Genomic DNA, 19,521 nt, shown 5'->3' with positions numbered 1-19,521 from the left:
AAATCTAATTTATTTATTAATAACCTCATGAGAAAAGGAGTAAGATAAAATGTCCAATATTTGAAGTAGAGAGTGTGTTGGCTAAAATTATATCTAAGGTAGCACTCCTGGCTTCAAGCATGAGGAGATATTGAAATTATAATCCATGCTAGCTAAATTTTCTGTAGATTTTCTATAATTCAATTGTGATTTTGTGATTCTAATTAGTATATAGCACATTCATTCAAGGTCTACAAAAGTTTATAAAAGAAAGGCAAAATGGGAATAATGATATTCTTTGAAAAGTTTATAAAATGTCTAAACAAGATCAGAATCATTTCTGTTTTAGGAAAATATTGTTTCATTAATTTGTCCATATTTTTTACTATCTGATGAAGCATTGCACTTTGGTATTTGTTTAAACAGATTTCCATATGAAGAGAAGATATTTGGAGGTATTTAATTGAAAATGTAATCTTTTGTCAGACATTTATGGAACTCTATTGTAAGTAGTGTTTTGTTGAAGAATCATTGTAGCAATCATAAAAGGTCAGAGATTCTTGTATTTTAAAGCCTGCAGCTTTTTAGCTATTTACCAGCTGTGTACAATGTAGGCTGTCCCACATTGCTCTGCCAGTGGACCTCAACTCAGGAGGGGGGTTCTTTCCAGGTTGAGAGGGTAATTGAATCACCAGACTCAATGAGCCTTGTGCCTTTTTGAGAAAAGGATGTCACTTGTGTTGTATTGTGTTAGGTTTCTGTGATGCAGTGGAGTTTAGGCCAATACTTCCATTCTTTATTTTCTTACAAACTGGATTACAGCTCTAGTTTCCAAAGGTACACTCAATTCTATTGTACCTGCTCAGTCAGTTTTTCTCTGTTTCATTCATGCAGACTGTTGTTTGCAATTGTATCTCTCAATCAGAAGTACACATTTCGGATTCATCAAACTGTGAATACTGGGTCATATTTTTTGATAGTTTTCTTTTGAAAAAACAGTACTTTAAGAATGCATAAGGTCAATATATGAATGTAGTGAAAAAATAACTTTAAGAAGATGTTCCTCAGTTTCATGGTACTATATTTTAAACAATAGTTATTTCCTCTTTCAAAATTTTACATTCAATTGTAAAGCATTGGTTTTTCCACAGATTTGCATATTTTACAGAATCTGTGTACTTAGATTTTGTGGCTTTTATATTTAGATAAGTACATTTAATAATATACATTAGAAAAAACTGACTAAATGACTCCGGGTAACATAAAAGGCTTTTCCTTATCATATTCCTATTGAAAGTAAGTGGAAGTCACAGGAGCAACACAATTTAACCAGCAGAATGTATTGATAAATATTATTGATAACATAATTTTTATTTAAAAATGTTTTCTTGATGTGTGTATGTGTGTGCGTGCATATTCACAGACATGCACAAATGTTACAAAACAGAAGTGTAATCAATAGATTTAATCCATTCTTCTTTGGTGTTTGCTTTTCAATTTCAATGGCTAAGTGGTTTATACCCTTATCAAATAAAATTTTGATCATTTTCAGAATAATTTTATAAAATCATAGCTCTAATTACATTACACCCTCGTTCAAAAAACTTCAGTGGCTCCCCATTGCCTAGAAATTAATGTCCAAATAATAACCTATCATATAAGCCAATTGGGCTTTCTCACACTATTATGATAGAGAAGTAAGTAGATGAAAAAAGTATTAGGAAGTCCATAATTTATTACTCAGTAATTAAAAAATATGAATATTTTAGATATATAAAACAAAATGTACTGATGAGATTTCAGGTTTCCTTTTGTATACAAAGCTAGTTCCCTCACTTTTATTGCCAGATGGTATGATGAGCACCTCTGTCCATCCCAAGAAGACTGACAGGAACTTACCTACCTGCCATGAGATGATGTTCAAGGGAACATAGCTTTTAAAAACTCTTTGTAATTCTAATTAGCCCCTCCCTATCTCATAATATAATATTCTATCCTTTTAAAATGTGATCAGTAGTATTGTTAATACTTTACTAGCTAATATTGGATTATTCAAATTTTTGCCAATTTCTTCAGTTTTTCTTCCTTTGTTGAGATTTCCATGGGAAAGCAGTTTACTCTTGCTTAGAGTAAATACTTTAAATCTTTATTCAGTAAGGGTGTGCTGTTGACCAATTCTTTTTTATTTCTGAAACTGTTTATACATTTCTTAACTCTTGAAAAATCCTTTGACTATGTATAGAATTCAAGGTTGACAGTTATTTTATTTTTCACCTCTCACACAATATCATGTTAGTGTCTTTTACCATGTGTTGATGCTATTGGAAAGTTAGCAGCAGCCTAGTTATTGCTCATTTAAGAGTAACAATGTCTTTGTGGGGGGGGTGATCTTTTTATGTTTGGTGTTCCACAGTTTTCCAGTGATTTATCTAAGTCTGGATTTCTTTTTATTTATTTTGCTTGGCTTTCATTGTGATTCTTGAATCTGTGGATTGGTATCTTTCATCATTTGGGGGAATTGCTCATTGTCTTTCTCCTCACTTTGTGGAGCTTTCGTTAGATAGATGTTAAACATTCTTACTTTATTCTCAATGATTCAACTTATTTTTCAAACTTTCATCTCTTTGCTTTTGGGGGGGGGTTACATTTTAGATCATTTCCTTCAACTCTACTGTCAGGTTTACTAATACCATCTTCACCAATTTCAAACACGTCGTTAAAATGGTCCGCTGAGTCTTGAGATAAAATTTTATCTTCCATTTCTAGGAGTTCTTTTTTTTTTTTTTACATCAAAAAAAATCTGGTAGCTTTTATTTTTCAAGTCTATCTGTAATTTATTAAAACAGATAAAATTACTTATTTTTATACTCTGAGAATTCCATATCCAAAGTATTTGTGAGCCTGAATATATTGTCAGTGATGTCTAGAGGCTCCATTCCAAGTGTTTTGTTTCCTTGTATGTTTAATTAAACATTTTTTTTAACTCTGGATGCTCATTTTCTTTGAAGCTGTATCTGTGGAAATTCTATGAAGACTGCAATGAAGGCATATTTCTTTAGAAGGAATTTAAATTTGCTGTGTTCACAAAGGACTGAAAATAAAAGCCTTTTTTACCTGATTTGGGAAATGCCTTTAAGATGGTTCCACTTATTTCTCTTGTTGCCTTGACATTTTCAGTTCCTGGACATGAAAGCTCATGGGTGTGTTTACAATGACTTTTTAAAAAATACTTTACCTATAATTTTAACTTTTTAAATTAGAAGAGTCATAGTAGATAACTATTTCCCAATACATATGGAAAAGTGATATAAGTATTTAAGAATAGTGAATGATTGAAACCCACATTTTTATTGGTAAATACTGGAATAGTAATTGAGGAAGCATATGGAAGAAATAAACTGTTGAAAAATAAGACAAAAAGATTTGCTGCTCTCAGATATTGAAACACACTATAAAGCTACTATAATCAAGATATTATAGGGTTGGTACAGGAATACACATTTCTGCAGCAGATGAAAATCTGTAAATAGAACCAAGTAAATAAGAGTACATAATATATGATGAAGAGGACACTTTAATTCAGTGGAAAATGATGAGTTCTCTGAAAAGTGGTTCTGGTATAATTTTGACTTTACTTGTAAAACCCTTCATCAAGCCATCTAAGATAAATTTTAGGTGGACTAAGTCTTTAAATTAAAAAAAAAGATTTAAGGATAATTTTGAAGCTGTGAACTATGTGAGAGAAAATTTTATTGTACACCTTTTAAAATGTTTTTTAAAATAAAATCTTACCAAACAAAACCAAGCAAACATTTATTTTTTTTACTCTGCATGTTTAGGCTAGGAGGTAACTTCTCTGTGAAATCAGAGCTCCTAAAAATTTAAATGAGCAAAATAACCCAACCCTGTATATGCATGGGCAAAGGTTAGAAACATTTTAAGAAGAGGTCATGCAAATGATTAATGGCCATATCAGCCAGAAATATGTAAATCAAAGGGTGGGACACCAGTTTTCCCTCATCATATTTTTTTTTAAGAACTTTTATTGAGATACAGTTAACACAATAAACTGCATATATTTTGAGTGTACAATTTGGTATTTTTTTTCTTATTAGTAATGTATATATGGAAATCCCAATCTCCCAATTCATTCCCCCCCAGCCCTCCCCGCTTTCTCCACTTGGTGTCCATATGTTCGTTCTCTACATCTGTGTCTCTATTTCTGCCTTGCAAACTGGTTGTCATCATATTTTTAAGCTAAGAAGTTAAATAACCTCCTATATTATTTAGTAGAAAGGAAGCAGGAAGTCCTATACAGTAATAATATATTTGAAAATTTCAAATACATATACTGCTGTGCTAGCAATGCTTTGCTATCTGTTCTTCCTAGAGAAATAAAAGTACCACCACGTAATGGCATTATGTACAATAATATTTATTATAGCAATCATAGCATTGTTTGAAGTAGCAAAAAACTTGAGACAACTATAGTGCCCATTATTGGAAAATTGCTCAATCTATTAGGCTATATTTATATTATGGAATGTTATGAGGCTATGCATTATTATTATATTTGCTGATCTAGAAAGATATCCCTATTAAATGACAAAAGTAAGTTGCATATTCATATGAATAGTATAACACTATCTTTGGAAAGAAATCTAATTTATATATACGCTAAACATGGCATAGAAGGCTGTAACTTAAATTCCTCAGTTGACTGAGGTTGAGGAAGGGGTGAAAATGTTGTTAACGTTTTTCTTATAAATGTCCATATTATTTTACTTTGACAATGAGCAAGTATATTTTTACTAAAAATAATTAAGTAGAATTCTATAATAAAATAAAATAAAGCTAAAAGGTTACAGAGTAATGCTCAGGCCTTATTCTAGGTTTTTATTTTGGTATTAAGGATGAGAGAAAGATTCAGCTTTTTTTCCCTAAATGACTAATAGTTCCAAGTCTCTTGAATAATACATTTCCCACTATTCTGAAATGCTACATCTATCATATACTTAATTCTGTATTTATTTAGGTCGATTTCAAACCCTCTGTTTGTCCTATCAGTCTGTCTTTGACAGGAGCAAGGTATTTTAATTACTATGCTGTGTAATACACCTTACCATTGATAGAGGCCATTCCCTTGATAGTATATTTATTTACTAGTTTTATGGAATGGAAAGAAGCTCTACAAAATAATTACTGAACACTGTGTTTGGACTATAATAGCATTTTAATTTAAATATATTAATGCAAATGTATGCTTATCCTACCTCATTCATTTATCAGTTGGTATAACATTAACTATATTTTCTAGAATTCAGCCTTTCATTTTAATATATAAGTTCTCAGTTTTGAGTCTAGCGAATGGTAGGATGCTTAATCTACTAGTGCTAAAGACAAAGGGCTGTAATATTATTTTCAAAATGTCCCCTCTTTTCTAATGTGTTGTGTTGGAAAAGATAGATGTTACATTGTCTATTGAATTATTAATGCTTATGCAAAATCTGTCCTGTTTCTGTTTTATAATATATGTCTTTGGGCCTCTAAAAGGTTACATTTTTACTTTTAATCACAGCCAATACATGTAACTCCTTTTCTTCATATTTGCTTCAAAAGATTAACATTCAGTTCTGAAAACCTTCTATAGCGCAAAGCATTATTAGTCAATACATTACAAAATATAAGCAATATAACATCTAAAAGTAATGTAACTATAACTAAATGTGAAAAGGTATTCATTGTACACATTAAGCCAATTTTATATGAAACAGGTAAAGCCACATTGTTTGTGGTTGTGTGTATGTTTAGACTCCTTTAAACATGCTATTGTAAATATTTTTTAAAATTTAATTGTTTTTAAAATGGAACAATGATATATAGTCTATGTTTGTATTGTAAATTGAACTGAAATTATGGCTTTTTTCTTTAGTACAAATAAGACAAGAAAAATCCATATAAACACCTGAGATACCACTTAGAATATTTGTTAATATTAATAAGTAAAATTCAATGTAACAGAATCTAGACAAATGGAATTTTAATCTAACCAATCATCTCATTATATGGAAATGAAATGTGAAATCCAGCAAGGTTAAATGATTCATTCCAGATCAACCAGACACTTGGTAGTATAACTGGATTTTCCTGAATTCTTGTCCAGTGTGTTTTTGTTTGCATCATACTACACTATTTATATGATAAAGTATATATATTATGAGTCATTAATAAAATATAAAGGGCTAAATAAGTGACGCATTTGCTATCATGACAGAGTTTTATAAGTACTTGAATAGTGGGCAGATGCATAACACAGTAGACTTCATCTTAAAGAAATTTGGGTTTCATTTTTAGAAAACTACTTTTATAAAAAGAAGAATTTTGAGTAAATTATTATAATCAAAACTAATTATAATTTTGAAAGTAGTAATGTGTTTAAATTAATGCACTTGGAATGGAGACTTTTCTGATAAATCTATTTGTACCCACTGTACAGATTGTAGATGACAGCTGGTTTTATTAGCCACATAGAATAACACACTATGTTTTTTTTTTAATTTTGCTATTATATATATTTATTATTGAAAATATAAATTTATTTTTAAAACTTGGCCAATAATTTGATTGACATGAATTTTACCCTTTTTTACAACAAACTATTTTTAAAGAATAAAGAAACAACAATAAAACCTCTACAGTTTTTTCCCTTTGTAGCCAAATGTTAGTAACCAGTTTATTTAAATTATATCAGCGATGAAATAATTCTCGATTATTTGCTGAATAGGCAATAGCACATGTGATGTAGCTTTGCTTTTAGTATATCATCTTTCAGAAGAAGGAGATATATGAAGTGCAATAATACATCCACATACTAAATTTCTAGTTCAAACTTTTAGATACCGCATGCCCTTTTGGTATAGAATATGTGTATATTTTTATTCAAGTAAAAAGAATCATATTTAAGCCATATTTCTGGTTACCTTTATAAAGATATATGGTTTAGTTGGGTTGTAAGGAAAAACAGTCTCAGTGAAAAGTAAAGTTTATAATATAAAATTAGAGAAAAATCTTGTAGCATTTTTATGCAGTATATGAATAGGAAATTTTGTCAATATTAATTTTGCTTCACCTTCAATAATTTCTCAAATTAAAACAATTCCATTTGCTTGCAAGTTATGTAATATTTATAAATGATACTTGTGGATTTCTATTTTGCAATTCTCTTCTTCACTTTAATGATCATTCTAACATTATGATCATGACTCTAACATATGTGTTTCTATATTTGCATTGAAGTTTAGAAGTAGAAAGGCATCCCATCTCCCTGGAGAAACTATATCATGAATTATGGTAACATTATATGTAAATTCTAGCATATTCTGAATGAAATAATCTTGCATTCTATTGTTTTTTTATGTGTTTCTTTATATCTCTCTAAGAATGAAAAAGTATACCTCTGTAAATTTCTTACAGAATCTATTGTACATTTTATTATTTTCTCTGGGTAATGTGGGAATTTTAGTTTTCACAACAGATATTCACATTATTTAATTTAAATTGGTCATTCAAAACTGTGAAGTACTTTACATATTTTGAATTTTATATAAATGTTTTTGATATTAAAAGATTAATGCTAATCAATCGAGTTTCTAGTAGTATATTCTACTGCTTGCTTGGAGGCAAAGAGTATAGATTAGACATGGTTTCTGACCTCCAGAAAATTTTAAAAATTAATAAAAGACACGTCAGAAAAATATACAGCTATCGTAAATTTATGTTAGCAAATACAACGATCGAAAGCTATAGTGCAAAGAAAGGACATTCTGGCTTTAGGCTTCTAGTTGGAAAATGGTGAAAAATTGAGAAAGCTTTGTAAAGAAACTGGTATTTGAACAATGATTTAAGGTATGAAAAGGATGGATATTGGTATAGATGAAAATTGTATTCCATTTAACCAGAACAACCTAGAGGCAAAAATACTGATTCTTCATGCATATCTAGTGCTTACCAAAAGCCCTTTCACAAAGCAGATGCTTGTATATACTTGAGTAGTGAATTGAATACATGTACACATGCACACTGTTATCTTCACTAACTCGGGGAAAATTATGTTCTGTAGTCAATAAATAGAGAAAGGTGGATAGCATGCAGAAAATTGGAGAAGCAGAAGTGATGTTTTTACATTTCTATAATGTATATAAATTACTTCACCTCTACTTACATGCCTCCATGCCATTTCTTTTTTATGACAATAGATTGATGATAATTTTTCTTTCTGTACTTTTTGCTCTTTTTGCTTTCTTTCTTAATGTACTTCCTAACATGAGTTTTCTTTCATAAATGTTAAAATCTTAAACTCTTAGAATTAACATTTTAAGAAACCTTTTTAGGAAGAAAAAGCCTAGGGGCTGGGATGGAGACTTAAATTTATTAAATTTATCCTATGCTACATAATGTAATAGGCATCTTATAGGTGTCAGGTGTTTAAAAAAATTTAACATAAATGTGACTAATTAAGAAGGAATTTTGTTCTGTATTTCTTAAGTGATGAAACCTAGGCTAAGACACATTACATTATCCTCCAATCATATGGCATAAGCATGATTCAAATCCAGGAGTGTATGGCTCTGAAGCCCATGTGTGTGTGCACTTGAATGTGCATTTTCTAGTTTAGCATCTCGAGGTCAGACAAAAATTTTACTTTCTACAAGAATGAGTTTTTACTTCCTTATACATCAAGTGAGACTAAAATAAATTTATAGTTCTAAAGTCTACTTATGTACAATTTTTCTAAAATTAATGTATGTGGTATGAAGGGAGGATTTTCAGAATAAAAGAAGCCAAACCTATTCTCTGTCTCTATTTGTCTCCACAAGAATGGAGTACTATGAGGGCAGCAATTTTTGTGTCTTCTGTTTATGATATATCCCCACCTCTCCTTTGCCAAATATGTGAAGATCCATAGGTTGTTTCTTGAGGGATGGTGACTGCGAGGGATGTCTTTTTGCCGGTACTTTTTGTATGTGCTACTAGAGATATTTTCTGTTCAACTAATGTACATCATTATACTCACCATTATATCGCTCAAAGCAGAAATACAAGTAATGTTAATTCACCCTTCTCACACATGCAAACTTATTGAAGTTTATCCCAAGTATTTTTTAAATGCAACAGATTGGAGTTTATCTTGGAAGGGTGCTTCCATCTGTGAAAACACTCATTGGAAGAAGGAAGAACACTTTAAAATAAATCCACCAGCTGTATTGATAATGCTGTAGTGACATGAAGGGCTGGATATGATAGAACTATTTGTTAAAATAGTTATACCATATGAGAGAATAGCTGGCTTGTGAGTTTTTCGTGTTTCTTGATAATGACTTTAAAAATAATTAAATTGTAGAGAGATGACACTAATGCAGTTTCAAGCGGTAACTTTAAAACAAAAAACAAAGGATAAAAGTTATCTTAAAATTAACTCACATAAATGGCACATGTTGTACCTTAGAATATGCTTTAAAAATCCCAATGTGTAATAGAAAATTCAACACTGGCAAGATACTTGGGTAAGTTGATGGACTGGAGAACATTCAATGCCTGTTCTTTTGTGTTAATATAAAAACAACAAACGTATCAAGTATCATTTTTGTCTTTTAGATTTTTGTTCAGAGAAAGGTAAAAGTCCTCATCCTTTATATGTAAAATAAATTTGTGTACAAAAGATCAGATATTTATTTTTTTATGCACCCTACCATAGCCCCGTACATTTTTTTCTTTCACACAGCAGAAGACTAAAATACTTGTTACTGGGTAACATGTAGAAACCAATTGAAGTGGTTGTATATTTTCTAGAAGGAGACTGCTGGGGTGTCTTTAAAGTACCCTTCTAAATTTAAATGTTATAGCCTTTACTTTCAGAAAGGTTTAAGAGCTCACAGAATTGGAGTCAAAACTCTTATTTAGAAGGAGGGCTCAAGAAATCTTCCCACTTACCATGAGAGAAATAATTGATATTGATCTTGACGTTCTTGATGGGAAGAGCTGAGGAAGTGTTCCCCTTCTAATAGGTTTCTGAATGTCTGACTCTGAGTACCCAGATCTCTACACATGGAGTTATCTACCATTTCTTCAGTTATTTGTAAGAGGTGGATTGCAAAGGTGACTTCTGAATCATTGCTAAATGTTGTCTCAGCCCATTTTCAAAACCATGTTTCTGTATTCTGTGATATATGCCAAAGCTTTCTCTTTTTTTTTAGCTTTAAATTGTGTCTTCTTCACATTCCTTGTGTTTCCACTCCCTTTCTGAGACTTTCCACATCATCTATACGGTAGTCTTCCTAGTTGGTCCCTTAGTACTGGCACCCTTCTATTAAAAAACTTCAAGTAAATACCAAACCTTTATATTGGCCGTGAAAATTCTCCATAATTAGGTCCAAGCACATTTTCCAAATATATCTCCTAATCATCATTTTCTAAGTGAGTGAATGAACTACTCTAGCCAAATTGCCAAGTTATTACACCAAAACATATCCTGAACATTTTTGGATTATTTACTCATTTCAATCCACAATGATTGTATGTCATTCCCTCTCATCTTTTAGTTCTGTCACCTCCAGTCATTTTGAATGCCACCAATTCTAAAGCTGATTCTAAACCTTAGCCTGAAATGACTTCTTACTCTAATAGTAAATCATTTTGATATCAGGGAGTATATATTTGCCTTTAAAAAATTGTCATGGTGATTTTTAAATTTAAGAAACATTCAGTAATTCTTATTAATTTTTAAAAAATTTATAGCCTCCTATAATTTTATTTTGGTGTAAGGGTTACACTTGGAGTCGTGAGAGTGTTGAAGAATTACTAGACAGTTTTATTGTCACTGATAGGCTGTGACAGATCAGGCCCTGGTAAGTTTGACAGCTCTAGGAAATCGTGAGCCATAAGTGTAATTTTAAATGTTTTGTTTGTTTCATTTTAAAACGAAATATGTATCTTTCTCTTCTGTCATTATTTTATGTGCAGTCTTGAAACTAATTTGGGGCTCATAAAACAATCAACATTCTTGTGGAAAGGTCCTTAGGTGTTTAATTAGATTATATTCTTTCTGCATTTTTTTCTCAAATATCTGTAAAAGTTATCTGCAATTAACATCTTTTTGCCATGATACTGTTTTTGTATTATAAAATCTTCTAATTATGCAATAGGATTTTTTAGTGAGTGAGTCAGTCAATAAATATTTGTTAATCAGTCATGTCAGATGTTCCTGAGGTGTCAAGTAAAATGAGGAAAGAATGCTGACAATGACTTGGAGATTTTCTCTAGCAGTGATTAACTGCCTGCTTAATTGCAGGTGCTGAGTTAGTGGATCAATGAGTTTAAGTAGGAACTAAGGAAGTTTGCTTAGGAATAGACCAATTAATTTTAAGTTAGTAACTGTTCATTATGAATGGTTTGTTTAATGTTTACCATTAGGAAAAATTATCCAAAAGCAGACGAATGACCAATGAGATAAGTCCGTATCTGTTTACTGTTATCATACAAAAGCATTTTGTAAGTAAATAAAGGGTGAGACCTAAGTATTATTTAATTTTTAGGAAGAAGAACTAATATTAATTAAAATTTTAGACTGCAAATTTATATATTTACTTTAATATTTGTGTACAGTAGAGATGCAAATTATTTCCATTCAGTAGAAAATATAACTGCAAAAGTTATGTTTTATTGCCTTCTAGGATATTGTCCAGTTTTGCAACTAATTTAACAATCTTATTCAAATATCCCTTTATTAAAAAATTCTGTTTTTCACAAGAATGGTTTTTTATTGCCTTACACATTGCCTATATAATTCCCAGTCCTGTAAGTGTACATTTTAAAATATGACAGCTTTATTGAGATATAATTCATATCCCATACAATTTGCCGATGTAAAGTGCCCAGTTCAATGATGGTGAATGTATTTGCAGAATTATAATCATTACCACAATGAAACTGAGCATATTTTATCATCCCAAAATGAAATTGTGTATCCATTAGCAGCTGTTTTCCATGTCTTCTCAGACCCACAGTCATAGGCAATTATCAATCTGCTTTGTCTCTTTAGTTTTGCCTTTTCTAGATATTTTCTATAAATGCAGTCATATAATATGTAGTCTTCTGTGAATGGCTTCTTTCATTTAGCATAGTATTTTCAAGGTTCAGCCATGTTGTAGCATTTACCATTACTTTTTATTGCCAAATAACGTAGATTATATGGCTATACAACATTTTTTTTCTAGGCTTTCATCGGTTGATGGCCAGTTGAGTTGTTTTTATGTTTCAGCCATTAGGAATAATAATACTGTGAACATTAGTGTACAAAGTTTTCCATACATATATGTTGTAAATTTTCTTGGGTGTACACCAAAGAGTGAAATTGCTGTATCTCATGGTAACTTTATTTTTAAAACTTATGAGGAACTGCCAAACTATTTTTCAAAGCAGCTACCTCATTTTCCAATCCCATCAGTAGTGTATGAGGGTTCCAATCTCTTCACATCCTTGCCCACACTTTTCATTCGACTATAGCCATCCAAGTATGTGAGAAGTGACATTTCATTGTCATTTTGACTAGCATTTCTCTAATAGATTATGTTGAGCATCATTTATTATGCTCGTTGGCCATTTTTGCTCATTTTAATTGGCTATTTGTTTATTAGTGAGTTGTAGATATTCTTTAGATATTCAAGATGCAAATTTCCTATCATGTGTGGTTTTTCTCCTCTTCTATGGTTGTCTTTTAACTTTTCTGATTGTCCTTTTAATTTTGATGCAATCCAGTTTATCTATTTTTTTGCTGTTGCTTGTGTTTTGTTGCCATATCTAAAAACAATTGCTTAATCCAAGGTTGTGAAGATTTATTCCTGTGTTGTCTCCTAAGAGTTTTATAGATTTAGCTCTAAAATTTAGACCTGTGATCTATTTTTAGTTAACTTTTTTTTATGGTGTCAGGTAGAGATTCAGCTTCATTCTTTTGCATATGGAATTTGGTTATTACAGCATCACTTGTTGAAGAGAATGTTCTTTATCTATTGAATTGTCTTGGAACCCTTTTAAAAATCAGTTGAATGTATTGGGTTGGCCAAAAAGTTCACTTGGGTTCAAAGTGTACTGAAGAAACATTTACATGTGTCAGATGTGACTGCTGATTGCTAAGGAGACACTTTGAATAAGAGAAATATTGTTAAACCACCGTGAATACTGTTAAAACCATGCATTTAGATCTATTTTTATTTTTTTTAAATAAATAAATAAATTTATTTATTTATTTATTGGCTGTGTTGGGTCTTTGTTGCTGCACATGGGCTTTCTCTAGTTGCAGAGAGCAGGTGCTACTCTTCATTGTGGTGTGCGGGCTTCTTATTGCGGTGGCTTCTCTTGTTGTGGAGCACAGGCTCTAGGCACGTGAGCTTCGGTAGTTGTGGCACGTGGGCTCAATAGTTGTGGCTCATGGGCTCTAGAGCACAGGTTCAGTAGTTGTGGCACACGGGCTTAGTTGCTTCACAGCATGTGGGATATTCCTGGACCAGGGCTCGAACCTGTGTCCCCTGCATTGGCAAGTGGATTCTTAACGACTGCACCACTGGGGAAGTCCCTAGATCTATTTTTAAACATTTTATTCAGTTATAGAATGTCAGCTTGATTCTTTTTTAACAGATTACAATATTCTAATTATATTTTTATTGTTTCATCTATTTATTTTTTGCCTGAATTTTTATTAAAATTAAAGATTTTATCTGCTCATTTTACTTTCTGGATGACCTGTGGGTGTGCTTCATTTATTTATTTTTTTCTCTGATTATCAGGGATTTAATTCTATCTTTTCTTATTCCTAGAAATTTTTTTAATAATAAAAAAGGTTAATATTTATTGAGTATTTTCTAATTACCAATCGCTATACTAAGTAATTTACATATATTCTGGCATTGAATCCTCACAACAGCACTATGAGTTGGGTGTAATACTATCCCCATTTTGCAGATTAGAAAACTGAGGGTTAGATAGGTTAAACAGTCTGGCTAAAGTTACCCTGCTAGTAAATGCCAGGGCCAATATTTAAAAGTTTGTCTCTGTTACAATATAGCAGTTCTGTTTTTTTTTAAATTTCATCACCTGATATTTTATTTAAGATTTTCATATTTTGATCATTTATAAATGGAGTAGAATCATGAGTTTCTTTCACTGCTCAGTCATTATCTGTAGAGTAATGTTACAATAGCTTCTTGGCTCAGCTAAGCAAAATTACCTTTGTAAGTGGAGGATGTAAGGGGTATCACTGAAAATCCCCCACACTGACAGTTTCCATCCACATTAAATCATGAATCTTCTTTTGTCTTCAGATGTGTTTCTTGCAGTTTTTCTTTGTTTGTTTCGATGTTGTCGTTGTAAGATTCTCTGATCCATGCTTCTTTCCCTCTTTCATGGTTTGTCCAGGGTGAATTTTGGAGGAAGGATCCAGCAGTCAGTGCTGGTGAAATTTAAAGAAAAAATTTTGGAGATAATTGATATCTTTACAATGTTAAATCAAACCCGCCATGGATGTAGTAATCTCTCCATTTATTCAGGTCTATTTTATGACTTTTAATAGGGTGTTAAAATTTTCTCTAAGATGCACATTTTATTAGGTTACTTTCTATATATTTATAGTTTTTAAATTGGTATCTTATTTTCTACTATCTGTTCTAATTGCTTATTGCCGAAATTAAAAAATGCTATTGACTTTTCTATGTTCAGAAAGCTTGATGAAGTCTATTATAATAACTTGTTGATTCTGCTGGATATGCAACGGAAATTATTATATCCTCTCTCTATTTTTACATTTTCCCAATTTTTTTTCTGTTCTCCATTAAGAATTATGTTTACTGTCAACTTTAAGGATATAGCCTTTGTGATGTTAAGAAAGATTCTTTTTAATCTGGTTTGCGATATTTTTTGTCACAAATGGGTATTGAATTTCATCTGAATATGTTTCTGAATATATGTTTCTGAATGTACTAACAGGACCAGGTACATTTTTTCCTTTTGGCCATTAATATGTTAAATTATATTAACATATTTTTAGGCTGATTCATCACATTATTCTTTTTATTTTCCAGATCTCTATTGGAGTATAATTGCTTTACACTGTTGTGCAAGTTTCTGCTGTACAACAAGTGAATCAGCTGTATTTATACATATATCCCCATATTCCCTCCCTTTTGAGCCTCCCTTCCACCCTCCCTATCCCACCACTCTAGGTCATCACCAATCATTGAGTTGATCTCCCTGTGTTATGCAGGAGCTTCCCACTAGCCATCTGTTTTACATTTGGTAGTGTATATATGTCAGCGTTACTCTTTCACTTCGTCCCAGCTTCTACTTCCCCCCACCCCTGTGCCCTCAAGTGCATTCTTTACATCTGCGTCTTTAATCGTGCCCAGCTACTGGGTTCATCAGTACCATTCTTTTAGATTCTATATATATGTGCTAACATACGGTATTTGTTTTTCTCTTTCTGACTTACTTCACTCTGTATGACAGACTCTAGATCCATCCACCTCACTACAGACAACTCAATTTCATTCTTTTTTATGGCTGAGTAATATTCCATTGTAATATTCCATCATGTCACATCTTCTTTATCCATTCATTTGTTGATGGATACTTAGGTTGCATGAAAGCAACCTAAGAAATTTTTTATATAGTGCTGGACATCTTATATAAGATGATTGGTGTTAAAACTTAAATAAAGATCTGGTAGAAAGTGCCAGGAATGTAGTAAAGAGTCAATAAACAGTAAAGATTATTGTTTTTGTTTATTATCATCAGTATTTTATATAAGGACTTGTATTTATGATTGAAGTTAGTTATGGAAGCAATGTGTGTTTTCAGAGACCTTCAAAAGTACTTTAAACAAAAGCTCAAAGAAAAATAAATGCATGTTTCATATTGTTAAATATATTCTACCACCTCTTTTTAAAAATGTATTTTTAGAGCATTTTTATATTTATTATAAAATTGTGAAGATGCTACAGAGAATTTCCATACACAGTTTCACCTACTATTAACATCTAGCATTGTATAGCACATTTATTACAATTAATGAAACATTAATATATTATTATTAACTAAAGTTTATAGTTTCTTCATATTCCCTTTGTTTTTACTTCATGCCCTTTTTCTGATCCAGGATCCTGTCCAAAATAACACATTTCATTTAGTTGTCATGTCTCCTTAGGGACATCTTGACTGTTATAGTTTCTCAAAATTATCTTTATTTTCTATGAAATACTTGACAGCTTTGAGGAATACTGGTTAAGCCCAATTTTTAATTTTTATTAGAGTAAAACATGCTTCTGAAATACTCAACTTAGTATTCTTCATTATTTAGTAAATGATAATGTAGTTGTATAATTTATGAACAAGTTGAGTTCCAAAAATTCTTAATGAAATGAAAAAGAGTCTAAGCTAATGTATAATAGTCAAATGTGTGGAAGGGAGTGATTAGGGATAAACTTGTTAAGGTTTACTCCTGTATAATGAATTTCGTCTGCTATTTGATTGATAGGATGCTATTAAAGGAAAATAGTCAACACAGAGTTTCACAATACATAGAATCCATGGACAGGCCAGATGAAATGAAGGGAAAGAGAGCCCTGGACGCTTTTAGTTTAGTTAAATGGAGGATAACCTGAGCATAATTTTTTTTTTAAGGTTTAGGTTTTAAGCCTGTTCAAGCAATCTATGTAACTAACCTTTGTTAAAACTGGAAAGAAATATTTATAGCAGGATAGAGTTAGATGCCTCATGAAAGAAAACTAGTGATAGAACATTCATATTTTAAATTTCAACTTACCAAAGTTGATTAATTATTCATTTATTAATACAATGTATATTGAATACTCCTATATATTACTTTGCTAATAATTACTTGATATCTCCTGATGGTAAACTGTATTATAACCTCTGCATCTTATACACATTTTGATTTTCAATCCAATATTCTAATAGAAAAAAAAGGTCATAATTTGAGTGTTTAAGAGATACATTGTTACATAAAGAAAATTTTATTTTATTTTATTTTATTTTGTTTTATTTTATTTTATTTTTGCAGAACTATTATGGAGCTGCTAAGATGATTTTTTCTGACAACCCACTTGGTCTGACCTGTGGAATGGTATGTCCAACTTCTGATCTTTGTGTAGGTGGATGCAATTTATATGCCACTGAAGAGGGACCAATTAATATTGGTGGATTGCAGCAGTTTGCTACTGAGGTATGTAAGATGTGCACATTATTTTCTTCACCTTCAAAGTGCAAAAATCTTAAAATAACTTTAATTCTTGATGCTTTGTTGATATCCAACATTTTTAGTGTGATATACAGCTAAAGTGTGTTTTGTGCCATAAACAGTATTTTTATTCATCAACTTGGCTTCAAAAATGAAATTTTCTAAAACCATATGTCAAATTAATTGTAATCCCAGAAGGTTATTAAAATACTTTGACTGAAAGTTATATAAATTGGAGGATCTGAAAATAGAATTTATTCACTAACTTTATATTGGAGTGTGGCTAGGAGGCACCATTATGAAAAGACTATCTTGCTTAACTGATTCTTTTTCCTGAAACTGTCTTTAATCTTTACAGCTTGAAATAATGCATCAGCATTCTTCTGTAATATTTTTTGAGTAATAGAGGTTGTAGAATTATCAAACACCCTGAAACTGAATAATATTCTTTAATATTAGATTTTGCAGCCTTATGGATTAAAAGCAGGTGTGTTATTTGGATGCAAATTTATAATGAAATAATATGAAAACACTTTGTCCCTATTTATCCTGTAAGTTTAGGCCATGTCTTTCTCTTTTATGAATCCTTTTAAAATGACTTTGATTCTCTGGGACATCTTATTCTCTCTGGGGTCTCCTTTTTGGAGTCAACTACCAGGTCAATTCCCATGTATCATTTAAATGATCAGCTTATATGGGGGTTACAGTAAAATTTTGTAATCCGTGGGGTCCAGTTGGCTAGGAGACTGAATTAAATGCCTGTCAACACTAGATTTTTAGTTAATGACTTCCCTGTCTGATTTTGTCAACTTAAACACAACGTATTCTTTCTTTTTAGGACCCTTCCCATAATATCCCTCAAGCTTAAATCTTACTTTGCTTTTAGTAATAAATCAGGGTTATTCCCTTACTGCTTTCTGACAGGTTAATTCTAAGGAAGGGCTCCTGGGAAGGAGAAAATAGAAACAATTTGAGGTTGTGAGTTGTTGCAATAAATTCTTGGATTTAATTTCTTTTCCTACCAAATTCAAAATTGCATTAGGCTTACCTGACCAGTGCAAGGTATGATCTTTACAACCTGAGAAAATCCTTAGTTGATAGGGAAGATTCACTTGAATTTTTCCACATTTTTCTTTGGGGACTCATTGCCTCGTCATTAAAACAGGGCAAGCTTACAAGGATGTAGTAAGTAAAAGGTCACACAATACGAACTAACACTGCATTTCAGAACAAGATGAGTTAAAATAATATTGTTAGTTTGTCAGTGACCTGAACAAGAGAGAGGGAGAAGGCGAAGGGGAGAGAGGGAGAGAGGGAGGGGGAGAGGAGAAGGGAGAGAGAGAGAGAGAGGAAACAGAGAGGGGGAGAAAGGGAAATACCAATCCTCTGAGAACTCTCACTTGGTTTTAATGAAGTTACTACCACTGCTTTCCGAAGCAAAGTCTATTTATTTAAGACATAGCATAGACTAGGATGGCATTAAATGTACTTTAAGTGACTCATGGAATTTAGATAGGAATGTATCTTCTTATTACATTCCATTTATACTTTGTATTACTGTGGCTTCAAATATATCTACCAAATCATAAATAAAAATCTCCCAGTGAACTATATAGAAAAGCTTTCCATTCATTTTTTTTTAAGTTGACTACTTAGGGCAAGTTATTTTAGAGAGTTCTGTCAAAGGGCTGTTTACTTAAACTTACCCAACTGTCAAAGTTGTGAAGATAAGCAGAAATAGACTCTCAGATATAGAAAACAAATTCGTGGGTACCAAAGGGGAGAGGGAATGGGGGGACAAATTAGGGTGTGGAATTAACAGATACAAACTACTATGTATAAAATAAATAAGCAACAAGGGTATACTATATAGCACAGGGACTTATACTCATTATCTTGTAATAACCTAAATGGAATATAATATGCAAAATACTGAATCATTATGCTGTACACCTAAAACTAACACTAAATCAACTGTACTTCAATTTAAAAAATAGGGAAAATACAATGAACTAATTGACTTCTGGTGAAAAGAAAAAGTATGAATATTTTAAATAATATGAAAATAAAGATATTAAATTATTAAATTTTAAATAACAATATGCAAAATACTATTATTCTTTCAAACTCTTAAACTATTGATATGAACACTTAAGTCAAAGCAGAACATGATACAAATAATTTCATGTTGTGGTTGTTGGATAAAACAGTGATTGATTTTGACCTTTAAAGAAATATAA

The 19,521-nt window shown here is 31.4% G+C and overlaps 1 protein-coding gene across 3 annotated transcripts in view; it reads left to right on the top strand.

Annotated features, from left to right (window-relative positions):
* The window catches only part of DPYD (dihydropyrimidine dehydrogenase), an 807,016-nt gene that overhangs the window by 203,495 nt on the left and 584,000 nt on the right, over positions 1-19,521 (top strand). For all 3 annotated transcript variants that reach the window (XM_057718457.1, XM_057718467.1, XM_057718475.1), the window contains exon 5: positions 17,105-17,266. In XM_057718457.1, coding sequence (XP_057574440.1) covers positions 17,105-17,266 — 162 coding nt within the window. The remainder of the gene's footprint in view (positions 1-17,104; positions 17,267-19,521) is intronic.

Source organism: Hippopotamus amphibius, chromosome 1 (genome assembly GCF_030028045.1).
Source record: "Hippopotamus amphibius kiboko isolate mHipAmp2 chromosome 1, mHipAmp2.hap2, whole genome shotgun sequence".
Taxonomy (NCBI): Eukaryota; Metazoa; Chordata; class Mammalia; order Artiodactyla; family Hippopotamidae; genus Hippopotamus; species Hippopotamus amphibius.
The sequence above is the reverse complement of the archived record's forward strand: the minus strand, read 5'-3'. Positions and strand labels throughout refer to the sequence as shown.